Source organism: Octodon degus, unplaced genomic scaffold, assembly GCF_000260255.1.
Source record: "Octodon degus isolate 3935 unplaced genomic scaffold, OctDeg1.0 scaffold00029, whole genome shotgun sequence".
Lineage (NCBI taxonomy): Eukaryota > Metazoa > Chordata > Mammalia > Rodentia > Octodontidae > Octodon > Octodon degus.
Window position 1 is genome coordinate 5114519 of NW_004524605.1, and position 27806 is coordinate 5142324.

At 56.5% G+C, this 27806-nt stretch overlaps 1 protein-coding gene across 1 annotated transcript in view; it reads right to left on the bottom strand.

Moving 5' to 3' along the window:
- The window catches only part of Fstl4 (follistatin like 4), a 393808-nt gene that overhangs the window by 87207 nt on the left and 278795 nt on the right, over positions 1-27806 (bottom strand). Inside the window, exons 5-6 of the mRNA XM_023713103.1 lie at positions 18280-18473; positions 15113-15236 (exon numbers count right to left, since the gene is read on the bottom strand). Coding sequence (XP_023568871.1) covers positions 15113-15236; positions 18280-18473 — 318 coding nt within the window. The remainder of the gene's footprint in view (positions 1-15112; positions 15237-18279; positions 18474-27806) is intronic.

Sequence of the window (27806 nt, forward strand, 5' to 3'; positions counted from 1 at the left end):
CCAGCACCACATGCCAGCCAGCCGCGCCCCCTGGTGGGCTGAGCTGGCCACACACACACACACACACACACACACACAAAATGTTAAAATAAAAAATTAAAAAAAAAAAAGAAACCATCCCAAGAGGTGGCCTGCCAGAGCCAGGACAGTGGCTTGTCACACCAAACAGAATCGCCGGACCTGATTCTGCATGAACGCATTGTATCCCACACGCAAGGTCTCCAAGCGTTTTGCAGACATGTATTAGCTGGCTTTTACGACACCCCTGCTGTCAGAGGGAGAACTGCTTTCCTGATTAAGGAAATAGAGTGGCTGGGTGTTCACGGTTATATTGGGCACTCAGGCCTTGGGCGCCGGGAGCAGAGCATGTGTACGCTTGTCCTCTGGCCAACGCACGGACTCAGATGTGGCCCCTCATCCACGTGGATGGGGCTCTGGGGGTGCCAGCCTAGTTCCAAATCCTTAGTCTGCTGGCCCCAGTGGGGTGGCCATCGGCTAGGGGGATGGTCAGTCCTGGCCACCCATGGGGTGGAATTAAGAGATGCGTAGCGTGATAATGGGAGCACGAGGGCATCAGCCTTCTCGACGGGTCAGTTCACAGCTAGTGGGCTACTCGAAGGTGGGGTCTCTTTGGAGGACGTGGATCATGGGGCTGTGACCCAGGACCTCTGTGCAGACCCTGCCAGCTCCTCTTGTCTTTGCTCTGCTTCCCATGAGGCCAGCAGCTTTCTGTCCTGAGGTCTCTGTCTTCGAGCCTGTGACCATGGACTGCGACCATAACTCAGATCAAATCTCTTTTCCTTCTAACAGTTTATGTGAGGTGTTTGGGTCCCAGTGATAAGCAGCGGGCCTATCATAGAGCAAGTTACTTAATCTCTCTGTGCTTTCTCTATAACAGGGTTATCTGGTATCACTGTCCTAGGATTGTTACTAAATGAGAGAATGTTAAATTGGCTATCGATAGAGGTTGTTAGTTGCGACAGACATGATAGCACAGCCTCTTGCCCCCCAATTCCTATACGTGGATTCTGTGAGCCTGCACAGATTCCAGTCCTTCACAGGTTCTACATGACAGACGGAACTCCAGAAGCTGGATGCTTCAGCTGGGCTGGGTGTTGGTGGCGCAGGTGGACAGCAGTGGACTGTCAGTCCTCTCTAGAGAGATCCTCTCCCCAGACGCTGGTACCTACGAGTCCAGAGCCTGCCAGAGATGAGGTACCAGGGGCCCTTGTGGAACAGGCTGGCGACCAGGAGGCATTGTAGTTTAGTAGAAGAGAGCCGAGGCTTTGAAGCTGGACTCCTGTAGCTCTCTGAGTCTAAGGCATGGGCAACTTAGTTTCGTGCACTGCGCTAGGTAGCAAGGTAGCAAGGTATAAAGTCAGTGCATCCCTTGTAGACTGCTGTAAGGATTCATAAACTCACTCGGAACAGATCAGCATCGGCTACTGAGGCTGTGTCACTTCCTGCAATCACTTACGTGGCTTCCATAGCACACTGTGCCAAGCTGTGATCCCTGTGACACTGGCTCCAGGGTGGGAAGCTTCTGCTGTGTGCCAGGTGCTGTCCTGCCCTTGCCAAGTGGGCTTCCCACCCTGGCCCTGAGCTGTTTCTTCAGCAGGGAGTTCATAGAGAGAGGGAAAAGGCAGGCCTGCCACGGCACTACCCCTTTCCCAGCGCCCAGCCCAGAACTTGTGGGGAGCACATGCTAGGCATGTGTGGCCCCTGAGAGCAAAGGGCACTCACTGGTTGCTTCAATTTGGGGCATTTCCTTAAACTCACGGTGCTCAGAGCAGAGGCCCAAGAGCTTCCTTCTTTTCCGAGTCTGGGACTTCCAAGACCATGGCTGTCTTATCTGATAGCTTCCTCCAATAAATGAAGCCATTTGACACTGGCTGGGGGTGACTCAGGTCCCTCTTGGAGCTCCATATCCTCTGTGGAGGCCTGAGGGACAGCTGATGGCCACGCCACCCACCCTGGAAGCTCCTAGCAGCAGAGCAGCCTTCCCTGAGGGTTAGGAGCAGGCGCAGGCATCTAGGAAGCCATTCTGCACCCAAAGGGGGGCTATGAGAGCCCGGGCCAGGGGGCACTGTGACTCTGGGGACCATGCTGCTGTCCCAGGAGGACTCACTATGGCTCTGAGGACCACTTCCTGCACCTTGGGCAGTTTGGGAGATGTTCTATTTGCAGATATCACAGAGCCTGGGGAGGTATTCATTGCCTGATCCTTCTGAGACTCTGGTCCTTAAAGCAGAGGATTTGGCTCCAGTCCAGTCCAATGCAGTGCATTTCCAGTCAGGCTGCCTGGACTCTGGGGCCCGTGAAGATTTCACCTGCCCAGCAGCCTGGCCAGGACTGTGTGCAGAGGGGCTGAGGCCTGTGTTTGGGTGCCAACGATTATAAACTTGGGTGGCGTCTGCACCCTTTACTGTAGGCAAGATCAATAATCCCTCCTGACTTCAGAGGGAGGTGGACACAGGAGTGTGTGGGCTCAGCGGGGCCCACGTGGCCAGAACCCCCAGTCCTTCTTTCTAGAGCCATTTAACCTGAGTTCTTCCCTCCTGCCCCACACCACTGCTGCCAGGGCTCTCCTCCTGCCTTCTCACGTGATGCTTTCAAACTCTTCCCAGTGGCATCAGCTGGCAGGGAGGTAGGGAGGTCGAGGCGAGTGCGGCCATGAATATTCCAGAGGGGACAATCAGCCTTTGAAGGATGGAGAGCTGGCTTGAGGGGGCCAGGAGCCCTCTCGGCCCAGGCCTTCATTGTAAATTTAGAGCATACAAGGAAAGCACTGTGAGAACAGGCGCGCTGGCATTCCACTCCAGCTTCAGCTACCGACTGCTGGGAGGCAGAGGCTGCCCTCCTTGAATGGCTGCTGCAGGCACTTCAACACCTCCCTTCCCGCCCTTCCCGCCTTTCCTGCCTTTCCTGCCTTGGGTCTTGAAAGGTGCACCCCCTGGTAGACAGCAACGGAAGTGGGGCCTTTGTGTTTGAGCAGCTGGGGAAGACAGGACCCAGGACAGATGAGCAGGACCTGCACCCGTGCAGCTTCTGGGCAGCCACCTAGGATTGTTACTAAATGAGAGGATGTTAAATTGGCTATCGATAGGTTGTTAGTTGTGACAGACATGCCAGGCAGCCAGGCATGTTGGGGGAAGCTATAGGCTACTGCTGAGGCTGCCTTTAAGGGGCAGCCACACTCATCTCTTCCAGCTTGTCCTGTCCTCACAGCTGCCCCTCTGTCAGTGACATCTGTACATCCTGCTCCCCCAGGCTGAGGTCTGTGTTTTCTTGGGAAGCTCTCATCACAGGGCACTGCCTACCATACACAGGCAAGGATTCTGTGCACACCCACACAAGCCCCTCACATGTTCCTCGGTGGTCCTTGGGGAAGACGGGCGGGCATGGTCAGCTCTTTGGAGGATGGCTAGATCCAGGCTCACTCTGCTGCCCCAGGCTGGGGGTGTGATAGGGGAGGTGTGTAGACTGCCATCTCCCTCAGGGAGACAGCCTGCTTATTCTGTCCCCTCAGCGCCTGCAGGTGTTGTGGCTGGAGGGGACCCTAGCCATTTTCCCTTAATTATTTGTCCTCTACTCCTCTTAGACTCAGCCTCTGTCACTCTCACCTGTAGGTCTGAACAGCCACTGGACCTAAACACTTACATGTCCCATCTTGCTCTAGGCAGCTTCCTGCATGCTCCTCTGGTGGCCAACATCCTTCACCAAGGTGCCTGGCAGGAAGTGACCTGCTGGCCCAGGTGTGCTGGGCATGCCTAGTGGGCAGGGTTGGTGATCTTTCTCGACACAGAGCTACCAGTGCAGTACCAGCAGAGCCTAAGCCCTGCTGCACAGAGGCGTGTTTTGAAGGAGGGGCCAGCATGAGGGCTGGAAAGGGCAACCAAGTGGGCCCTGGAGGTGCAGGCATTGGTGGGAGCTGAGAAGCCACTGACACAGGGTGGGCTTGGGTTCCAGAGCAGAGCGCCCTAACACAGGGAGTGTGGGACACCTGCTCTGAGCAGCAGCCCTACACCTTGGGCCCAGCCTCCCTGTAGAACTGGAAGCCCTGAGCAGCAACCGGAAGCTTGTCAGCTGCCCCTGGGTCCCTGGACAACAGTCCCACTCCTTTTCTGGTTCTTCTGAAAGGGATCCAGGTCACACATAGCTGAGAGCCCCTGGGGCATAGGCACTTTGGGACCAGGAGGTTCTCGGCAGCACATGTAAGTGTGCAGCTCCTGGAGAGGTGTCCCTGCGCCCTCCCACACTCTGCTATGCCCTCAGATTCACACACTGTGGGTGGCGGTGGTGGGCGAGAAGTGTGGGCTCTGAGGTCCTGGGTAGAGCAGCAGGCACGATGCTTGGAGCGCTCTTTTGGCAGCCTGCTCTAGCACGTGTGGAGCTAAGTCAGGCCTGTGGCCCTCAGCCTCCCTGAGCCAGCTTCCTTGTCTCGGGGTTCATTTTTAGGGGAGAGGTGCCACCTGCTACAGCCTTGTGCAGCATTGCTCAGGGAAATTTGGGGAGGAAGGACCCTGGGAAACCCAGCAGCTCATGGACAGGTGGGGGGATCTAAGTGGGAGGTGGGGAGCCCAGAATGAGGGGTCGCTGAGAGCCCGCCTACCACTGTGGGGAGTGGGACTGATTCCACCACAGCTGAGTGGTCCAAGTGCGCCAACAGTTGTTCTGCCTGAAGGCCCCGTCTGAAGACAAAGATGCCACCTGAAGCACCTGAGGCTCTGTGTGCCTGTTGCCCGGGACCACCCCCAGGTGCCCATGTATTCCCCAAGGGGTTTGGGGTGATGATCAGGACTGCCCCTGAGGCATAGGAATCTTGGTTGCCCCCCAAATGGAAATCCACTGCCAAGTATCCCGTGCTAAGGGGTGATGTGGCCCATTCGTGGTGGTGGTCATGTGGGCCAGCGGTCCTCAGCTCACCGTCCTCCTTCTCACCCACAGCAGGAGGAAGGTGGACCCACAGGGAAGTCAGGGCCCAGGAGAACAAAGCCGTCGCCCTGCTGGTGTCTCGCTGAGCCCAGCTCGTGGTCCAACTACTTAAGATGGTTTTCTGGTCCCAGTCATAGACAAGGTCTCATGGGCCCAAAGCTAACACCAGTTTTCACCCACAAAGTGCCCCCACCATGGCCTAGACATGGCTTAGGGCTCACAGCACGCGGCCCTTACTGATTGCAGCTTCCCCCTGTGGCCCACTCTCCTGCTGCGCTTGCGATGCCCTCATCCTGCTTCTCCACGGCACAGCCAGCCAGGAAGACCACCTCCCACCAGCCCCACGACCCTCTGACCGCAGTGGCGCTTCGCACAGGGCAGGCAGAGGTGATCCGAGCCTAGGCCATCAGCACAGAGCATTCCAATCTCTGTCTACCACTGGGACTTGGGCTTCTGACCACATCCCAGGGAGGCATTTGGGAAGGACTTGCCCTCTGCCCCCCTGAACCGGGAGCTAAGGGAGGATGGGCAACGTTATGGTTGATACACTGCATTGACTTGAGAGTGGAGGAGCTTAACGCAGGAACTCAGCATTCTCCACTCTGGGGTGTAGAGGAAGGGAGGGTCCTTAGTGCTCTCCACCGTGTCAGTGAGAAGTCCTACAGTTCAGCTGAGTGACTCAGCAGGGCCAGTGCTCCCCCTCTCCCCTGGGGGCGGGGTAGCCTGCTTAGGATATGAGGGAGGAAAACAGGTTCGCTCCCCCTTTGCTCTTGTTGCTTTTGCTGTCTTTCACGCCTTGACCCACTGACCCTGCGCCAGGCCCTCTGCCTCAGAGCCAACCGAGTATGGACTGCAACCTCCACAAACCGTGAGCTGAATGAATCCTTCCTTCCTTACTGTTGGGTGTCGGGTATTTTGTCTCATCAAGGGGAGAAAAGTAACTAAGACAGGCAGCATGAGGTCAGGCTTGGGGAAAGGGAGTCTCATGAGGACGACAGTGAGTGAGTAGGCACAGAGGGCAGTAGGCCAGCCTGCGGTTACGTGGCACCTCTCTGCTAGCCCGGCTCATGTGGAGCCATGGGCCCCCCAAGCTGGCTAGGGCAAAGTCACGGAACAGGATGACCTGGGCTGTTCTTTCTTCTTCCTAGGAACTGTCATAATCACTCTGAACACTCTCTCTTTATAACAGCAGCAGCAGCAGCAGCAGCAGCAGCAGCAGCAGCAGCAGCAACAACAACAACAACAACAACAGCAACAGCAACAACAGATCATTGCGGTCTTCAAACCTCTCAGCGAGCACCCGCTATGTTGCAGGCTGGATATCCAGCAAGGGGCAGTGCTAAGCTTCCTCCACTATGCCCTGCTGGCCATGCCCTCCAGCTGGTGCGGATGCCCAGGCACTACAATCTTGCCTGATCTTAGAGGCAGTCTCTGCTCTCCTTTGCCCCGTTTGCCTCCTGCCCTGTCCCTTCTGTGGCTATCTCTGCTACTCTAGTCCTGGGCCTCTGCCTGTATATCAACAACCCACTACCCTCCTTTCCTCAGCCCTCAGCCCTCAGCCCACAGGAAGGCTCTGGGCCAGGGGAAGGCATCTGTGGCCTCCCGGGCTGGAGCGGTACAGAGTAAGGGCCTCATGAAGGAAGGACCAGCAAGCCAGTAGGGGTTGCCAGTGCCTGGGAAATCCAAGATGGCACACCAGCCCACGCTCTGGGCTTCCAACTCTTTCTCACTGGCCGTAGGCAGCCTGTAGGCTCTTGGCATGCAATGCCTCTCTGTCCAGGGCTTGTCTGTCCTCAGGATGTGGCTCTTCAGCCAGCTTCTACCAGGGGCCACTTGCTGTTGGGACTTGTGTGTCCCCAGTTCCAGGTGTAGCCTGTAGGCTGCTCACCCAGTGAGTTACCATGTCCCCTGTGAGCGGCACTCCTCTCACATCTCCATGGCTCTTTGACTTCAGGGACTTCCAGGTGGTGCTTTAGGGCACTGCCACAGAGCCTGAGAAGCGATGGCTGGTCAGGAAGGCAAAAGCAACAAGGTAGGGGGCAAGTGGCCATGCTCCTGGTGTCCTTCCTGCACCAGTACAGCCCTGGGGAGGGTTTGTCTGTCAGAGACACTACAAGGGGCCTTGCCCACACCTTGGAATACGTGGGCAGTACCGGCACATCCCAGCTGCCCGCAGGAGATGCCGGTGCCGCTGGTGGCCAAGGGGGAGGGGCGGAGGCGCGGCCCTGCGCGCCAAGCTTTCGGAGTCCTCACTCGGAGCTGCCTGGGCCGCACGCGTGTCTCCTGCATGGCTCAGCCGCTCACCCCACACCTTCCCGACCTCCGACCCAGGGCGGCCTTCACCGCACGAGTGTTCACCGAGGTCCTCACGGAGGCTCTGTGGAAACACCGAGGTTTCTAAGGATAGCACTGTGCAATCCTGGTTAAAAAGCTGACGCTTCAGGCGTTCTTATCTTGTGTCTCTGCAACGAAGTCCCTGTTGCCTCTGCAGCCGTCTTAGGGTATTCACTCACACTCAGGGGACTTCTGTCCCAAGTGGAGTTTAGATTCTGTCCACTGTCCACTGAGTCAGTGGGGCCCTGACACAGGGCATGAGGCTGCTCTGCAGCCTGGTGACAGCGGCAGATGAGGTGTCTAGCGACCTGCCTCCCCCTCCACGAGGAGGAGGGCTTTAAGAAAAATCACTGAAGCCCATATTTTAATGAGTTTTCTTTGCAATTTGTGTATAATAGGTTTTCAATAACAACCTGTAATTAGTTCATTTTCTACCATTCAATTGCTCTGCACTGAGACCATTGACAGCTTCCAGCTGGGATCTTTAAAAATGGAAAGTGCGTGAAGATTCGGCTCTAGACAATGGGTAGGAAGTGCTAGGCTTCACAGTGCAGCTGCTAGCGGCACCACTGGAGCCGGGAAGCGCAGGCTGGCTTTGAAACTTCTAGGGGGGGATGGGAGGGAAAGGAGGGGGAGGAGGAAGAGGAGAAGGAGGGGAAGGGGGAGGGGAAGGGGGATGATGATGAGGAGGAGGAGCAGGAGGGGGAGGAGGAGGAGGGAGAGAGGAAGGAGGAAGGGGGAAGAGGGAGAGGAGGAGGGAGAAGAGGAACAGGACAAGGAGGAGGAGCAAGAGAGGAGGAATAGGAGGAGGAGGAGGGGGAAGGGGAAGAAGGGGAGGAACAAGAGGAGAAGGAGGAGGAGGCAGGCTTGGGGCTAGGCATCCGTGGCATCTGTTGTGGCTCAGAGAGGGCTTCATTCCCGCCACCGCATCTCTTCATTCACACCCGCAAAGGGCTGTGACTCTGCCTTCTTCTAGCAAGGGAGAGGGCCTCCGACGCCAGAACGAGAGCTCCTGCGGGCTGAGGACCGCAGCCCCGGGCCCTTCTGTTTCCTGGCTGCATCATCAGAGGGCCGCGTCCTGCTCTCCACCCACCATCCGTGCCCCTGCAGTGCCTGGGCCAGTGCCTGGCACTCCGGGGCCCCAGCGCCTGGTAGAGTGGAGTGGCTGGCCAGAGAGAACCCTCCTCCAGCCCAAGCCTGGTAGGTCTTCTCTGAGCCTGGCATCTTGTCCCAAGCACTACCCCTCCAGCCACTGCCCTTGGGGAGATCTCCTTACTCACAGCGCCTGACCCTCAGGGCCACCCCAGGCCCCTGCCTGTCCAGGGCAACTTTCTCCTCGCTGTTGGCTTCGGTGTCTCCAACCTGGTGCTGGGGCCTCAGCTCAGATGTCCCTTCCTGTTCCACTCCCAGCACAGAGGGTCCCCCTGCCTCCAGCACACTGTCTCAGCTCCCACCTTGTCAGTGCGCTTGTCTAACTGCTTGTCTGCCTGGATGGCAGGCTCCCTGCTGCCGGGTCTGGTGTGGCCCTGTGCACTCACTGCTGGGCCTCTGGCTGGTGTCTCTGGTCCTGGGTGGCTAAGTGTTATCCTATCTGGTTTTCCTCCTCCTAAGCTTTCTGTCTCTGATCCTCTGCTTGTGTGTGCTCTCCTTGCCCTGGCAGGCTCCTGGCCAGCGTATGCCCACTCCCCACTGGATGTCCCCTGCACTCAGCTCCCATTTCAGGGAACCTTGGCACCTGCTGCCTCCAGACTGGCCTCCTCCGGGGCCCCAGGGGCTCTCCTTGTGCAACTCTACACCCAGCTACACTGGGCCTCTGGGCCTCCGCCCTCGATGGCTTTGCAGAGGAGTCTGCTGCCAGGACCCGGCATGGGGTCTAGAGCCAGCAGGGCCCTGCTATGGCTAAGGCTCACAGACCGTGTGCTGTGTCTTTTTCTGTGTCTTTATGATGTGGCCGAGGTGGGGGAAGGTGGCCACGGGGGACCCGAATGGGACTACCCTAGTATATTGCAGGCTCCATGTACTGAGCTCAGAGAAAACCCAAACCCACACTCTATGCCTGTGAATCATTTCCCAAGGTGTGCACACTGGCACAGATGGCAAACCTGACCTCTAGGTAGGGTGGCAGGAGCCAGCAGGGCTATGCTTACAGCCCTCACAGTCAGGGTCCAGTCTCTAAGGGTTAGCAGGGCCAGGCAGGAGCCTGAATCTCCTTCTGCGCAGTTGTCGGAGCGGGTGGCAATTAAGTGGCAAGCAGGCAGCCCAACAGCCTCTCGGTGTACTTACCCTGAGACCTGAGGCCTGAGTGCTCTGGGGCACAGCAGGGGCTTTGCTGGGCTGAGCAGATTTAGCCTTTGTTTAAAAGTGTCACTAGCTCACACCTCAGGCTTTGCCTGGCACCTGGGATGCCGGGTTACTGGCTCACTCCAGCCTGGCTGACTGCCCCTCCAGACTCCCAGTGGGCCCTGGGGATACGTAGAGGCCCTCGGAGAACCTAGGTCCTAGTCAAATTGTGTTTGGAGCCCAGGCTGCCCAGGGTGACCTTCGTGTCTCCCTTTCTGGGTGCCCGTCTCTGGCTAGGTACGCAGGCAGCGCTAGCCCTCAGAACCCACGGTCTGAGGTGGGGAAGGATACGATGGCACAGTTTGTGAGATGGGCCAGCACACACTAAGAAGTCCCCCTTGTCACCCTCTCTGCCCCGTCACTGGCCTGGAAGATGTGTACTTGACACCACGAGCAGGCATCCTGCCAGCCCTCACGAGAATCATCTGCTGCTGGTTATTAAGTCTACTGCGCAGGCGGGGAATTTGAAGCTGCCCTGACTCCTAGGAAGGCTCTGTCCCGAGCTACTCAGCCAGCCATGGCAGAGCCAGGCTTTGCCACGCAGAGCTAAGTCCAGGGCTGTGGATGCACAGACGAGGGAGTGGGCTCAGCAGAGAAAGACAAACTGAGGGTGACTTCCTGGGGCAGGGCCCTGCGCAGGGGCTTGGGCAGCGAGATTCTCCTCACTGGCAAATGCAGAGGAGCTCTGAGGTGGGTTTAAATGCATAAGAAGGTCCTGGCACTCGACATGTATGCTCAGGCCCAGTTCTGCGACCTGCTGGCGGTGTGAACTTAGGCTAGGTACTTAACTTCTCTGAGTTTCAGGTTCTTCATCTGGAAGAGTGGACAGAATACACAGTGCAGACGCAGGTTAAAAGTTACGAGTGTCCTCAGCTAAGTGGAGTAGTAAGAGCAGGCCATCAGTTGCAATGATATTGACAGTCCTGGGGATGGTCCCCTGATTTCGGCCCATGCCTCGAGCACGGCCTCGGGGCACTCGGCCCGCTCAGCACAGCCTGTCCCTTGAAGCCGCTCTGTGCCTGGGAGCAAGTGGGATGCTCACGTTGGAGGTTTTGCAATTTTCCCGACATCCTTTGCTCCCTTCAGCTTGAACTGTTTTGTGCCCAGAACAGCAGATCAGCTCTTTGGGCCACTTCTGTGGCATGAAGTAGCCAGATTCACTCTCTGGGGCTGGAGGAATCACTGGCGTCAATGCTACGGACCTCAGTCCTCTCCAAGTAAGTCCAGAGAAAAGTTTTGATAAGCCCGAACTACCTAAGATCTTGCTCTTCACTGCCCAAAACCCAGGACCAAATGGCATGGGACAGAGCAGCGTCCTTGCCACCTTCCCTCCCTGAACTCACACCCCGAGGCGAAGAGCTGGACGGCCTGCCTGGGCAAGGACAACTTGCACCACAGTGGTTTACTTTAGCATCTTGGTCAGCACAGGCGGGGCGTGAGGCCCGGGGCCACAGAGCAGGAGGAAGTGTGGGATGCGGCCAGGGACTGCTCACTCCAGGGGCTAAGGATACGGATGGGGACGCGGCACCAGCGACAGCAAAGACACAGTGCAGCTGCACAACTCGCCTGATTCAGAGTTGCCTCGGCTACAGAAACAGCAATAATCAGATTAAAACAGTGTATTCTGCTCTGCTCGCCGCAGCTTGCATGCACCAAAGGTGTGTGTGTGGGGGGGTCTGACTTCCACCCTTCCTGTGCCTGGAGGAAGGTCTGCAATGTTACCCTGCACGGCTAGCTGCCCAGACCCTCCCCTGTATCCAGCGTATGCACTGGGGTGGCCCTCCCAGGATTAATTAAAAGGACAAGCATCTTTTCTGAAAAAGCAGAAAAAACTTCTAATGAATTTAAAGAGAAAAAAATCCTCACTTAAGCAACATGTTTTTCCCATGATCCCATCCTGTGCATGCAAGAAAGTGCAGAAACATGCATAATGGAGAAGCTTCTGAGGCCTGCGACTCTCAGCTTAATTGACTGCGATGATCAGACAGGGCAGCGGCTCATCTTGCTCAGCAGTGACCCTGGAGCCTGGGCCTCTGCCACGGCAGGGACAGGTGGCGCTGTACCTTGTTAGGGAGGCAGGCGAGGGAGGGTGGGGACCCCTGCTGACAGGGCACTGTGCCTTTAGTTTGTAGACCTGCCTTTGATCTGGGAGGCCCAGAGAATGTTCAGCTGGTGGGTGGAGGAAGAGGGGGGCCATGCTCATATTTTATTCCTGTCACTGCATGGAGACTGGTAATTGGGAGTCTTAGCTCCACCTGCCAGCCAGAGGGACGGGAGAGACTCCCGGAAGCTCCTGCCCTCCAGCCCCTTAGGCCGGGGGAGCTGATCCTTGGAGCAAGTGGGAGGCACAGCCCCACCGTGAACCAGCTCAGCTGAACACAGCAGCCAAGATCCCTGGCCTGGCCCTCAGCCAGCAATGCACATTGGCAAACACGAGCTCAGCAATGGGCAGACCAATTGCAGGGGAAGCTGTGAAGTAGGAGCTCGGAACTCCTCTCCTCAAACACTTACTGACGCAAGTCACTTCTGCAGGAAATCATGCCCAAACTCATGGGCTTTTGGTAGGGTAGCCGAGCTTGCGTCCCTGGTGACAGGGCTGGAGTCCCGCCTCACAGAGCCCACCCGGGCTGCTGTGCACCCAGCGAAACCGGTATTAACAGGGGCCAGAAAACACAATTTCAAAGTCACAGCTGCTGCTGGCCCCGTCAGTTCCTGTTCTTAAAATTAAATCTAAGATGTTGTGGTCGGGATGTGTGAGATACAACTGAGTTTTAGTGAGCTTTCTTGAATGCCTTCGATTGCTGGGTAATAAGTTGTACCTGTATGTCTCATTTCAATTACCTATTTAAAATTCACTGAGCCATAAATCTATTCCCACAGCTATGGGAATTTAGTTTAGAGTTGCCATGCCTTTGAAACCCCCATTGATCCCAGGTGCTCCGAGAGGCTGCGCGTCCAGCCTTTATAGCCAGGTCGACTCATTTTGTGGCTTCTTTAACGGCTGCAAGTTTACATTTTATTGCATATCTATTATGTGGGTTGGGCTGTGATGAATGGTTTAGCTGCTTGGTTCAAAACAAGGCCAAGGTGACAGCAGGATCTACTTTGCTTATAAATGATGATTATAAAGATTTTCAAATAATAATCTAGGAATAAAAGGAGCAGATGACATTGCCCCATGCGAGACCTAGGGCTGAGGCATGGCATTGATGCACTCCCCTTTTCCAGGGTAGCTCATGTTTGTAATGACCATTAGGGGAGTCAGGGAGGCCCTCTCTTTCATCCTACACAATACGGATATTTTCATTTCTTTGAGAATAAAGCCAAGAGCGGGCTGGGTTTTCCAAGACTCACTCATGGGAATCAGGCACGCGAGCAGAGGCTACTGCAGTACCAGGGCGCTGCTCGAGCGATGCCACTCTGCTTAATGATGCCATTGTGGGGCATTAGAGTGGCGATGCCTGGTACACGTCCTAAGTCCCAGAAGCTCCGCCTGGGCCTCTGGCTCCTGATAGGCACTGATTGCCTTCACTGCTGCCGTGTACAGTGGCCTGGACCCGGAAAGTATTTCTGGGATGGGGTTAGAACCACCCCAAAGAACACACCACTTGCTTTCTGACTTGGAGACCTGCACGTGTAGTCTGCCTTATTGGATCTGTCCTTGTCCACCTTCCACAAGATTGTAATCATCAAGAGATCTTGGTTTGGGGAGAGGATGAGGAGAATCATGTAGGAGGACAGAGAGGACAGCAGAGAGGGTCCATCTGGTGGCCCAGGCCAGAGGCTCACAGTGGGGTCTCTGGAGGAGAAAAAGGCACCCCACCTCTTTGGGTGGCATTGGTGTATATTGATCTCTATGGTGTAAAAATTCCTACCATGATTTAAAGCTTCCAGCTATTCCACTGTTTTGCTTGCAAAATTCCTGCTAAGCGAGCAGTCAGCTCTCTTGAGCCAGGTCTGCGGAGTTGCTGATACATCTAAGTGCACTCAATGTTAGAGATTTATTTACGGGAATAAGCTCCTGGGTATACAAAGTGGGCATCTCCCACAGAAGGATAAATCCATCAGTCATTTATACCATCCTATGAACAAGTATAACCAGATATTTTACTGGTGAACAGGGAGAAGAAGGAGGAAAAGGAGGAGGAGGAAGACGTGGAGGAAGAGGAGGAGGTGGTGGTGGTGATAGTGGTAGTGGTGGAGGAGGAGGTGTGGTGGTGTTAGAGGAAGAGGAGGAGGTGTCAGTAATGGAGGAGGAGGAGGAGGAGGTGGTGGTGGTGGTAGTGGTGGTGGTAGAGGAGGAGGTATGGTGGTGGTAGAGAAAGAGGAGGAGGTGTCAGTAATGGAGGAGGAGGAGGTGGTGGTAGTGGTGGTGGAGGAGGAGGTGATGGTAGTAGAGGAAGAGGAGGAGTAGGTGGTGGTAGTGGTGGTGGAGGAGGAGGTGGTTATGGTAGTGGTGGTGGTGGAGGAGGAGGAGGAGGAGGTTGTGGTGGTGGTAGTGGAAGAGGAGGTGGTGGTGGTAGTGGAGGAGGAAGAGGAGGAGGTGGTGGTGGTAGTGGTGGAGGAGGAGGAAGGTGGTGGTGGTGGTAGAGGAGGAGGAAAGTGGTGGTGGTGGTAGAGGAGGAGGAGGTGGTGGCGGTAATGGTGGTGGTGGAGGAGGAGGAGGAGGAGGTGGTGATGGTGGTAGAGGAGGAGGAAGGTGGTGGTAGTAGTGGTGGAGGAGGAAGAGGAGGAAGATCAAACACAACTACAGTATATCAAGCAAAGCCCTGTAATCTGCAAGTGGGCTCTGGCCTTCGGCTCTGAGGATGCTATGACCTGGGTCTCCATCCCGCCCATCCAAGCATATGAGCACTGCCCTTTGGGACCAGTCTCCCATATGACATCCAAGTAGCTCTGCTGATGCCCACAACAGCCTGCCTGGTGAGTGAAACAGGAGAACTCCCCACAGGCCTTGTGACTGTCAGAACGGCAGCTCAGAGAAACGACGGCAAGCAAGAATGAAGCAGGACTACCTTTCTGCAAACTGAGACTCCGGCTGAGAGTCGGGGCTGAGGGTGGATAGCGGCTTCTGAGGTTCGGGTACGCAGTTCCCTAGGGAATCATACCCACTTCCCTGGGGCCACAGCCAGAAGGTGGAGCTGTGAGTGCACAGGGTGGGGTGGGTTGGGGTGGGGCAGGGCGGGGAAGCAGCAGCCCGGGGATGGCCAAAACCTGTGCTCCTCATGTGCACTCCCAGAATGCCCCTTACCACAATGCCTCCACGCCTGGACAAGTCCCACAGCAAGTACAAAAACTAACAGGGTGACTCCCCCTTCAACCTCTGTGCTTTCCTTACAGCTCAGGTTTATGGCAAAACAAATGCAACTGCTTTCACCTCTGAAAGAAAGCCTCCCGGGGAGCAGCTCAGGTCAGGCGGCTGGACCAATTTTTGCGGCACAGAGACAGACGTTGAAAGAAACAAGCCCCTGCGCCCCAGCACCCACGTTGCGGCTCCACTTACGGAAAGCTGTGAAGAACTCGTGCAGGGTCAGGGAGCTGTCACTGTTGTAGTCATCGAATTGGAGGAGGTCACCTGGTGAGCACCCCAACAAGTCCCCATCCAGGTCCTGCTGCTTCAGCACATGCTGTAGGCGAGGAGGGGACAAGACCGGGTGAGTTCAGGGCTGCGGGTTTGGCTAAAAATTGACTTGGGCTGAGAGTGTGTTTAGGGGACTCAGTGGGCTTCAGGGGGCCCCTGGAATCTCCTTGGATTTGGTGGCCTGCTCCCCTCATTTTACAGAGAGGGAAAGGGGGTCTCAGAGAGGAAAGTGATTTTTTTAAGCTCACACAGTGCTTGGGGTGGAGTCTGGACCAGAGCTCAGGCCTGCTGGCCTCTCTTCAACTTGAAAGCTAAGGAGGGGAGGCTGCAGGAGTCTGGCCTGGTCTCCCCTGTTGTAATGCTGATGAGGGAGGAGAGAGGAGTCCTTGATCACAGAGCCCTGCAGCAGTATCCGGCTCAGCTTGGGCCCTGAGGGCCCCTGGGGGCCTGTGCAGGGCTGGTGGTCAGGACTCCATGTCACCCCCACCACTCACCAGCCGGTGCCTGGCTTACCCTTGGGAAGGGAGCCTGCGCTCTGTGGACCAGGCCTGAGCGCCAACCCTGCCTGCCAGGGCCTGCCAGCCTTGGGGTTCTGGCTGGGCCCTGGGGAGCCCCTCTCTCGGGGGTGTCTGGGCTGTAGGACACAGAGGCCACGCCAGCATAGCCAGGCCCAGGCCAGGGCGTCACTGGGGTGGAAGGTCCAGCCACACCCGCTCAGCTGGGGCTGGAAAGCAGAGCTCTGGCTCAGAAGGAAATCTCAGAACAGAGGGGGTGACTCTATTTTATTTTGGCAGGGAGAGAAGGGCAGAGGCATTTTCCCTTTGTTTAACATTCTCGGCTTGGCCTGCTATATTAAAGGCAATTTAATGTGATAATGTTAAAAAAATGACCCCTCACCCAGCAAGTGCGAGCATTCGATAAAAGGGAAACCAACCATAACACCGGAGATCAATCTCCCAGAGATGGAAATTTCCCTTTGTCTATTTCTGCATTGGAAATTGATTAACTTTTCATGGAACCAATGAGTCTGTCCCTGGTGCCTTTGATTTGGTGTCAAGGAAAGGCCCGTGTTCGCTGGGTTCTGCTTGGCGGATTTATGAAATGGACTTTAAATATATTAAATGTTAAAGAGGAAATCATAGTCCAATTACCATGCTTGTTAATGGCTTCGGGTGCCTTGGGCCATGGCTCTCCTGGGTTCAAGCAACAAATCCAAGAAGATTCTGCTTCTCTGGCAGCTCCCCAGGAGCCCCGTGGGTGTGGACCCCGCAAGACCTCCCTGATGCCTCTGCTGGGCAAGCTGCTGTCAGCTGGCCCTGGTGTTCTACCAGGCGGCTCCTCCTACAGGCAGCCAGGGCCATCAGGACCCGGCTTTCCCAAGGCAGCTTGGTACCTGTGGGTCCCTGGCTTTGCCCCGCTGGCCCAGCGAGGCTGGGGCCAAGTGTGGATGGAAGTGCTGGCATGCTGATCCCCTGCGGCAGTGGGCAGCAGGCTTGTTGGGGCGTGTGGGCTTGCCCTGCTGCTCAGGCGTGGGCTAGCAGAGGGGATTTCCAGTGCGTTCCCTGGAAGTAGGCTTGGGCCTGCTGGAGCTCAGGCCCTGACAGCAACGTGCATGGGCTGTACATCTTCGGACCACTGCTTCTTCCTCAGGGCTTGGGGGTCTGGCATCTCCACAGTCCATGGAGGGGTTGTGGGAGCCTTGGGTGGGGCCTTCTACCAGGGGGAGCCATCGGCCACCTGAGTTCCACCATGATCTAGCCAGTGGGCACAGCTCGGGGAAGCTGTTTCCTTGGAGCCTCAGTTTCCTCATCTGAAAATGTCTGTGGAGTGGGCTAACAGCAGTCCCTACTTTATGGCAGAGGACGCTGAAAGGTTAAGCGGGAAACAGTAAGGACGAGGTTGATGGTGAGGGCGACAATGACCCCTGCCATCTCCTGAGCACAGGCCGCGTGCCAGGCGCCACCAGCAGCACTTCGTACGCTTTAGCTTCTCAGTCCTCATCATGACCCTGTGGGGCTTACAGAGGAGAAGCCCATGCTGGGAAGCAAGGCCCAGGATCCAGGGGCTCAGACGCTGGAGGCAGGCTGGAGCTCAGCTAGTTTGCCTCTGAGGTCTGCATTCTTGGCCCCCTGGCCTACATAACAAAGAGCCAGCTCATGTTTATTGGCCATAAACAAAGAGGCTGGCCAAGGCGCTCTCCCCCAGGCCTTCCAAGTGAGCTAAGAATTCTTTCAACTGGCACCGGAGGTGGGAACGCATCTTTATTACCTCTCCTCTGGGGCAAGACCTGGGGGCCAGTGTGGCCCCAGGGCTCCAGGGTCTTAGCACCGGCAAGCAGGGCAGGAGCAGGCATGCAGGTCCCTCCGGCCACCGCCAGTCCTTCTGCCACAGGAGGTGGCTCTGGCCCTAGGACATGCTACAGCTCTTCTACCACTTTGTGCCGCAGGTGTGAACGACCCTGGCATCACCTTGGCTGAACCAAGGGACGCAGGTGCTGCATTCCACCCCACAGCTTCTGGGGAGGGAGGCAAGTACAGATTTCAACTCCAGTGTTTTTCCAGACCAGTGATTTTGGGGCTAGACACAGGACTTCCCCCAAGCCAGCAGGTTGGGATTTGGCTTGCTGACATTTAGGTACCAAAGAACGGTATTGTCACTTGAACGGAGGACCCAGGGACCCCCAGGTTAAAGCTCCAAATGTGTTTTCTGGAAACTAAGCACTGCTTCCCCTCGACCTTCACATTGAGGACAGCAAGGGACTCCAGGAGGACAAGATTGGTTTCCTCATGAAGACATCAGTCACCAGGCCCAGCCACCAGCAAGGCTCATGTTGGACAGCTGCCAAGAGCTTCAAGCTTCTTGGTCAACAGAGGCTGAAGGTGGCTGATGAGAAGAAGCGACTGACATTTCTGCCTGTGAGATTTCTCAGAGGTGCTGACCACAGGCTGTCTAACTCCCAGGAGGGTGGGAGAAGGACCTCTTTGGTGAGCGGTGACAGTTACAAACTATCTTCCCATGTGTCTCTCCTGTCTCTTCAACAAATAAGGAGCTAATTCCAAAAGTAGGTTTTTACTGAAGGCTGTACCCACCTGTGCCAGTTCAGTGCTGCTGAGGTGGCCGTTTCCATCTGTATCCAAGTCCTTAAACAGAGATTCCACCAGGAGGCGTTTCTGGGCGGCAGGGTCTTGTCTGTGGTCGCCTGCCTGAAGGGGCTGCCTGTGGGTCTGGACTGCCAGGAGGACATTCTTGAGGCGGGCATATCCGGCCATGGTGCATGTGTTACCTGGGAGAGGAGACGGGGTGTTACAGAGAGATGCCCACTGTCCCCCACTTCCATCTCACTCGGTCCCAGTGCAGCGAATAGTGTAACTGTGGCAGATGGGACTTGTCTGTCTGCCCGCCATTCCATCCCACAGGTGTTTATTGAGCACCTACTTGGAGCCAAATGCAAGAGATTAACAGAAGGAATGGGAAATTCTCTGGGCAGAATCTACAGCGGTAGCCCCACAGCGGCTCTAGGAAAGCCGGCCCCAATTCCATTTTGTAATAGCTTGTTTTTGTCTTAATCCTACCTTGCAGCCTGCTTTTGAGTACTTGGCTTCATAGATTAGGGAGTGTTAGTTAACAGAACTAACAAGCCCTGCCTGCGGTAATTAGGTGCACTCCCGCAACTGGATTACTTCTAAACAAACACAGGCACACAAGGATATGGCTGGGAAACCCAAGGAAGCTCCCGAAACGAAAGCCGGAGTCGCAGCCCATTACTCTGAGGCCTTTTATCCCACACGTGCTTGCTGAATGGCCTCAGAACTGCACAGTGCTCCACAAATGAGGCTTGTGATACATGGCAATGTGGCATGGTTTATCTTGCTGGTGACAGCCCGCTGGCCTCAGCACCACACAGGCCACAGCCTGGAGACCGAGCCTGCAGAGGTGCCTCAGAGCAGCCCGCTCCTGCCCGCGCCTGGCTTCCGATGATCTGGGAGTGGGTGTGGGCTCCTCGTTGTGCATTCTGGGATAACAGGCCTCAATGATGTCATCTGAGAAGCGGGGACAATAGTGCATCCCGCGTGGGGGTGTTTGGAGATTAACTAAGATGCGGTCACGAGAGGCTCTGCGCTTGTTCAATGCTGAGCGTGTAAGATGTTAGCTGCTGCCGCCCTTTCTGTCACTGGCACTACATTAGCTGAAAAGCCACAAAAAGAGAAGCCCCTGGATGGGGAGGCGGGCAGGCAGATCTGCAGTCTGTGTTCTCGCCCTCCTTTTCTTTCTCACTGGATAAGCCTGGGTGGCCCGAATGCTTTCCTTTGTGCTTGTTTGTATTTTCTAGATTTTCTTCCAATTTGGGGTCAATTGATTCCCGTCAGAAACAAATGCCTGTTACCATTTCCTCCTGCATGTTTATTTAGAAAAAAAAATCAATGACTGTGTTCAATACCATCAAATCTATTTGCTCCCCGGGAGCCTCCAGGATGGCAAGAATGGTTCGCTCCACCGCCCCCCAACCCTGCCCATCTTTCTCTTCTGCCTGAGGGGAGACTGAGTTCTGGAGTCTGGGCTACTGGTTGGCACATCCAGTCCTCAAGTGCGTGTGGCTCTGGAGCGCTGACTGTGGGGGTCTTGCCCTGCTCTAAAGTCCTGGGCCCAAGGGAGCATGCACCTGGTCCCTAACTTTTCTTCCTCCTGGGCCCGAAAGGCTCAGTTTTGGAAAAGGAAGAGAACCGTCTATGATCCCCCAAGGGCAAGTGCTGATCCTGGCAAAGGGGCCAGATGTAGAGACACAAGCAGGCGTGGCCAGGAGCTGTTGCTACGGTGAGTGGTGGAGGAAGTGTTCGAGCAGCGACTTGGCAGGGCCTAGCCCAGGGAGCCCTTGGAGGCAGAGCTGGGAAGCTGGTGCATTGGTCAGCAGACAGGCATCAGCCGGATGTTCTCCTGGGACGTGACGGTCAGCAGTGGGAACTCTAAGAACACGCACAGCAGGGTCGCCCTGAAGTTAGGTCAGAAGCTCAGATGGGCAGTGACCGCTCATGCCCCTTGGTCCTCTCAGCCTTCCGCAGGGATCGTGGTGGGGCTGGAGCTCCTCCAAGGAGCCTGAAGCCCTGGGCCAGGAGTGTGCAGCTAGACAGTGCATCCAGGCCTGTCAGGCTGGGGAGGCCATGAGTGGGCCCTGCTGGGGTGGAGATGGGGCGCTGCAGCCACTTCCTCTGGCTCTAGCCTCCTGTCACATCTCCGGACTCACGGTGAGTTCGTGGACTCCCACCCTGCCAGCAGCCACCTGTGTCAAAGTCAACCAGAGGCTGGGGTGTGGGTGTCCCAAATCTCCAGCATCTGGGCATGGCCTAGGCCAGGCTCCTCTATCCTTTCCTTGCGTTTACTGACACCCCCTGTGCCTGCCACCAGGCAGCAGGCTAAGGATAGAATGGTGCTTCTGGTGCTGGGCATCACGAGTGCCCCTAGGGCGAGAGCTGAGGAGGCTGGGGGAGGGGAGCCATTAGGGGCCCTTCCTACAGGAGCGAGGGCAAGTTAGGCAGCACGAGTAGAACGCAGGGAAGAAAGCAGTCCAGCTTAGCAAGAGGACGCCAGTAGGAGGCAGCGTGGAACAAGGACATGAGAGGAGGGGCGGGAGGCAGCACAGCCCACCCCCACCCCAGGCCCCTGGGCAGTGTGAGAGGCCGCTTCCTGTGTCCTTCCCCCCCCCCTCCCTCTTTATGTCCCTGCTTTTTCCTTCTCTTTCTCTCGCCCTTCCTCCCTCTCCTTTTCCTTTGTCCTTTCTCTTTCACAGTGATGAGGGTGACCCCCACAGGCTGCCTCACTCATGCTAGGCAGGTGCTGCACTACTGAGCTACGTACATCCCCAGTTGTTTTCCAAAGTTTTAAATTCTGAGACAGAGTCTTGCTCAGTTGCCAGGCCTAACCTCAGACTCGACAGAGTTCTGCCTCAGCCGCCCGAGTACCACACAAGAGTGTGGCACCACACCCACAGCGCTCTCTTTTCCTTTTCTGAGGTCCTGAGTTATGGTGGACTTCCTGGAAGAGGATCTCAAACCTTCCAGAGAGGAAGAGGACTTCGCCACTCCATTATCTGCTCAACATCACTGAGCTCCTCTAGCGCTTAGGGTGATGCAAGAAAGCTGGCTGGGCGGCACCTCTCTGGTCTGTGGAGGCACCCTTCGGAGCCTGAAGTCCAGCCTCTTTCCTTGGGTGTCTCCCTGCCCTTACCTGCTGCCTCTGTCACCTGAATCCCACAGGGCTGGAGGCTCCCGGGAAAGAACCTCCCAGAAGCAGAGAGGAAGTCTCAGGGGCAGAGGGGAAGTCCCAGGGGCAACTTTTGCCTCACCAGCAGGACTTGGTTTCCAGCCAGGATGGCGTCTTCCTAGGGAGAAGTCACCACGTCCCAGCTTTGTTCTCCCTCCAGTGCCGGAGAGGGCACCAGGCCCTGGGCATGTTGGGGAAGCACCCTCCCACTAAGCTGTCCCCCTAGCCCTCTGTTAAGTTATTCCATACTGCTGCTGCTTTCATTGTGGGGGCAGACAGGAGTGGCTCACCCCATGGAGCCCTGGGCCCTCAGGAGCCTTGCAAATCTGGTCTTCACTCACACAGCATGGATGAGCATGAAGAGAAATAAATAAATCCTCCATCATCTGTCTCCCGGAGCTGGCAGTCCTCAACACACTGCAGGACAGAAGGTCACGGTGCTCACAGTGAGGGGGCTCATCCACAGGAGCTGCTTGGCCTCACCCTTCTTGGGTTCTGCTCAGTTGGAGCCAGACAGTATCCATGTCCAGGGATCATCCCTGCCCACCCCCAGCCACTCATGCAGGTGATTGCAAGGGCAGGGGTGTGGAGGGAGGGGCCCTCAGCAGCAGTGACCGCTGCAGCATGCTCCGGCCTCGGTCTTTGCACTGCCCAGCCCTTCCTCTAGTGGCAGTGCTCCTTACAAAGTCTCCACACAGCTTGCATGCCACTTTATCACATGGTCTGCACTCCAAACCCCCGGCTCTGTCACCCTCTGTGCCTTGGCCCAACTGGGGCAGACTGGTTCTAGGGAGGAAGGGGTCTGGTCTTTCTGTACGAGGGTAGGTCCGGTCTTAGCCTTGATCCTTGGCTGGCATGTGGCCACTGCTTGGTGGGCACACTGCCCCTGTCTAGTGCTCCATGAGTCCCGTGACGGGAAACCCTCACAATGGATCCCTGAGCTAATTCCCATTGCCGGGCCTCTCTGGCCCAGCCTGCGGTGGGAGACTTGGAGCACAGTCCTGATGGATTCAGGGGTGGTGTGGCTTTTCCCCAGAGAAGGTGGATAATTCTTCATTATAACCTGAACTCTGTGCCTTGAACAAGGCTCACCAGGGCCGTCCCGTGGCAGAGCGACACTGACAGAGTTTGTTCTGCAGAGGCTTCTGATGTGGCAGCTCCGCACTCAGTTCTGGGAGGCGGGTCAAGTGACAAACCAGCAAGTATCAACAAGCTATTTGGCTGAAAGGGCAGGAAATCATGAGGCGACTGACTGCGTGAGGCCTATCCAGCGTGCTGAGGACCAAGCGGAGGACAGGCGCCGGGCAAGATCTTCACTTCCAGGTGCATCAGGAACAAAATTTGCCAAGTTTCAAAGCTGTCAAGTACCAAGGTACGGCTGTACTCCTGTGCTCAGAGAACCCCTGAGGTGTTTCCTTGGAGTGTTGGGGGTTTCCAGGTAAAGGGAGCTTAGTGTTGTCAAAATAAAGTGATATTTTTCTTTTGCCACCCTGGGGGCCTGGGCTAGGTCTGCACTCTGACCAGCTTGGAGAGCTCTGGGGAAGCCGCTCTGTGACCCCAGGCTCATGCTTGGAGCCCAGCTGGCCCTGCTGCTGGGCTGCTCGTTCCCCTCCTTCCCTCTGTTCAGGCCCTCTCTGCCTGTGGTCGGCAAGCCCTGTCCACACATGCTGCCCAGGTCCACCTGCCTGGCCTAGAATGTCTTAGATACCCCTCACTCTCCCTCAGCCTAGATTCTCCCCCAACATTCCTAATCTGGGGTCAGGTAGCATGTGGGGAGCTGATCCCAGGAAGTGCTGGAAGGTCGGGAAGAGAGATTAGGAAGGGAGAAATGTCAATAGAGGCATAGCGTGGAGGTCTCCACTGCCACCCAGGGCTCAGTCCCGCTGGGGACCGCAGAAGGGCACAGAATGCACCAGGCCACTGAGATCCAGGGAGCTGGGGTATTTTTCTGCCACTCCCAGCCCTATGGGTTGAAGGTTGCTGTGTGTGTGTGTGTAGGGGGGGTGTTGGCCACCCCCCGCCAGCAGCTCTGAGCCCCTCATAGGAGGGCGGAGCATTTTCTTCAGGCCGGAAATAAGGCGTAGCTAGCTGAGATAGATTGCTGCCAGGGACTGTCCACCTGAGCTGCCTGTGACCTTCAGGTAGATTATGGGACTCTGGGGTCCACCACATCTCTTCAGTGGGGCTGCTGGTGCTGGCTAGGCAGGGACGGGAATGCTAGCTCCCCGTGAAGTGGTACACAGTTGCTGAACCAACTAATTGGTGGCTACCGCTGAGGGCCCTGAAGATGTCTCAGAAGGCAGGGAGGGTGCCACCCTGTCATCTCCTTGCCTGGGGCCTTGGGGCGAGCCAGACCTCATCAGTGGCTATGGCTGCCCACACCACTGAAGACAACCATCACCAAGCCTGGCCAAACTCTGGCCAGGGGTCAGGAGACCATCGGGTCTGGCTGTGATGCGGCCCCATGGCCCTTATCACCTCCTAGGGCCACAAAGCAAAAGGAAACGCAAGAGGGCATAGCAAGCTGGTGAGGCCTGCAGGCCAGGGTATCCCCAGGGGAGATGGCTCCATGCCCCGAGTGAGCAGAGGTCCCTTTGGCTGTGGGGCTTAGGACAGGCTGGCAACTAACAGTGTTGATGGATCCACAGAGGAGAGAAGATGTCTTCCCACTGCAGGGCCAACCCCACTCTGGGCACTCTCAGTGTGGGAGGCCCGAGCCCTGACTGGCCTCACAGCCATCGTCCAGCTGGCCTGGGTGTCCCCCGCGCCACAGGACCTGCCTGGCTCTGGCCTCTGGCTCCCGCCAGCACGTGTGTGGATCTCCTGCTCCCCAAGCAGGCCTGCTTTGGCAGATAAAATATTGATCAGCCCGCTGAGAAGCCTGGAGTGTGATCCTATTTTCATGTCAGAACTTGGTAATGAACTACATTTATCAAGCCCGTTCTCCACGAGAAAGGTCAGTCGCAGATCTGGCTAAGTTGTTATGACACCTCATTAATCTAGCTCCCTCAATAATTGTCCCTCTTTGAAGATTCTAATGCTCTCCATTCGGCTGTAGTTCGTCCATGCCACCCGGGGAGGTGATTGTAGCGAGCACGCGGCGCAGCCTCTTTAATATTTGAGCCCGGGGAGACAGGTGACCAGGAGCTGCATCTGGAAGGAAGTGTCCATCAGGGGGACTCTTTCTACAGCAAGACAAAGGGGAGCAGTGGGAACACGGCCCCATCCACCCGTACCCCGGCACACCCCCAGGGAGCATCTCCACTGTGTGCAGCTGCAGGTCCTGCCTGGCGGTGGGTGGGGCTGGGGGACCCCCTGACTGCAAGGGGAGCAGTGTGGGGTTCCACAGGGTATAAGACAGAGTGAGACAGGGACCTGGGTGATGGGGGCAGAAAGGGGCTTCTCTGGCTTCCTCCCCTTTCCTCTCAGCCTTTCTTTGCCAGGCCCTTTGGCCTTCCTCTCGCTCTCCCTCCCCAACATTCTTGAGAAAGAGGCCCTTGTGTGAGGTATCTGTGGACTCTTGGGCTCTGGAATCACTGGAGGCGGGTGTGTGGAGGGCTTGGACAGTGGCTGCGATCCTAGCCATCCCAAGCTGCAGGGATGCAGGCCTGGAACTCTGGAGCAGCGAGGGCCTGCACTACCCATGGGACAGCCTGCTGGGTGCAGTGCGGGTGTGGGGCGAGCGCTCCTGCGAGGTCCACATGACCTTGTCTGCTGATGCTCTTTCTCCCCGGGTTTGCAAAGGAGAGTCTTGCCCTCTGGTCTCACTGTGGCTGCCAGGACAGCCCTGAATAGCTCACCAAAGAGATCGGACTGCAGGTGGGACCCCGTGGGTGCCTTTGGCCAGAGGCAAGTACGGAGCGGCTTCGGGGAAATGCTTTCTGTGGGACACAGAATATCACTTTCAGGGACAGGGTGGGCCGGGCTAGGGTGTAGGCAACCAAAGGAGAGCTGGGCTTGGTGCTGGCAGAAGGGTCGTGTTCCCAGGTGCCACCGGGCGATGTGGGCAGCTCTCTTCCCAAGTCATACACAGACCAGCCTTTTAGAAACCACACAGGAGCCAGCCATGCGCTCAGGCCCCACACACGGGACTCCAGCCTTCTCGGAACGAGGGTGGCCCTGCTCCCCGCAGGAAGGCCTGGGACCAGAACTTGGCTCCTTAGGACCACACCTGGGAGAAGCCCCAAGGGTCCAGGGTAGAGCGGGGGGCCTCCTCCAGGCTGCCCCTTGGTCTGCACTTGGGCAAGTTGCCCCCCTCCCCTGAACTTGTGTGGCACTGGTTTCCACCTTCCTGGCTAGCCTGCTAAATAATGTCATGCACCGCCCTAACAAAGCTGTGGTCTTTACCACTGAAGCAAAGCCGGCGTAATCGCCTGGCATCAGCATTACAGCTGAACGTGCCTGCGCTCCCCGGCCTCAGTTGCCATGTGTCATTCTGAGGTCTATTTTGAAACCGCTAAGCTGTGCAAAGAGCAAGATGCATTCCACTCCCAGATCTAATTTATGAGTTGCCGTAACTTTGCTGGAGTTCAGTTTAAGAGGAGCAGATGTTTAACTTGATGTAAATTCATGCACATTAACAATCTTTCAGCTGCCATTTCTGGGAAAATTCAATTAACAATAAATGCCAAAACCAATGGGCTTATCCTTTGGATACACTGTGGCTAACACCACGTAGTTCTGCCAATGGTGCTGATGGAGCTACGGAACTCTGCAAGTCCCACAGACTGCGAAATACCTGCGATCCCGCTTCCTGCAACTCCTGAACGTGGGCAGGAGGATTCCAAGTCGCGCTGGCTGTGACCCCAGCTGGCCGGGCCTGGGACTGCCCCTGCACACACACGGGCACCCTGCGGAGGTCTAGCTGGAGCCACTGGGTTGTTTAGCCCGTAAGGCCTTCCCGGATGGGTGCCAACATCCTGTTAGCTGCCAGCAAGCCGCCCACAGCGTGTGTCCTTGGTGTCCCCTCACGAAGGGTCTTTTCCTTGAAGGGGACTTTACTGCCACGGCCTAGCTCCGTGGAGCTGCTGTCCTCCCAGTCACGCTGGCTTTCAGGAGCTCTTCTGTCCTGTTTCACCTAGACCCTGCTTCCTGAGGCGAGGACTGTGTCCTGCCTTTATCCCTTGCTGGTGAGTGTCATCACTGTCTTAGAGCACATGGCCACAGAGACCCCTGGTGGCACATATCTGCCAAGTGCCACTCCCTGCCCGAGGGCCTGCAAGAGCACCGGCTGCCACCTGCCCATTCCACCCTCAGAGCTCTGCCTGTTTACCTCCTCGCTCACTGGTACCAGCATCAGGACAAGCAGGGAGTCCAATGGGCCATTAGACAGATGAGAAGACTGAGCCCAGATCACAGGGCTGACCAGTGACAGAGCTAGGATCAGAAGCCCAGTCTTCTTCCATCCTGACCACAGGACACAGAGGCCTCACAAAAACTGAAGAGGGATGTTTGCTCTGACTTTCCCTAGAGGACCCCCAGTCAGATCTGGCTTGGGCAGTGCAAAGGCTTCTGGGGTGCTGGTAGGGTTAGAGGACCCCAGAGTAAAGGGCCCTTCTAGAAGGTCTCCGTGTTTGGCATGTTTCAGAATCACTTGAGTGCCCCTTAAAAATCCAAAGTTTGTGTCAGGAGTGGTGGTCCATGCCTTTAATCCCGGCTATGAGGGAGACTGAGGCAGGAAGATCACATGGTCCAGGCCAGCTGGGGGAACCTGGCCAGATCCCTGGTGATCATGCACAAGGACAGCCCACTGACTGCATCTGGAAACACAGCCTTCGATCAAACACGCTTGTCCGGCCCCGACAGGGCCATGCGGCTTGAGAGCAGCCTTGCTCCCAGGAGGGTCTGGAAGGGGCCACTCCCTAAGTATCAGAGAGGAAGGCAGAGGGCTACCCCAGCCCCTGCCCCCGCACTGCCAGGAGGATGATGGTCCCTCCACCTGGCCAGCATGGGGACAGTGAGAGGACAACACTGAACTACAACTGGATTCTGCTTTCTTCCTGTGGAGCTGTCAGTTATCACAGGGATGCTGGCTTTGTGGCTGAAAAGTCTGGTTCCTTCAAAGGCTGCCTCCTTCAAAGGCTGGCATTTGGCTGTGCCATGCTCCTGGGCCAGGTTTGGGACCTGTGGGCACCCTGGCAGCCGGGGGTCACCTTGGCAGCAGCCTTCCAGATGGGTCCTGCTGGGTGAAGTGCCCCCTGGCAGGACCCCACAGGGCAGCTCGAGGCTGGCCTGTGTCCTTGGGCGGGGTCCATCTCATCTTCGCCCTGGACTGCCCATATTCAAGATCCCAGCTGCTCCTGAGTTCTCTGGGTGGAAGGTCCAAGGCCTACTCCAGGCCCACAGACAGTCTGCACATCAG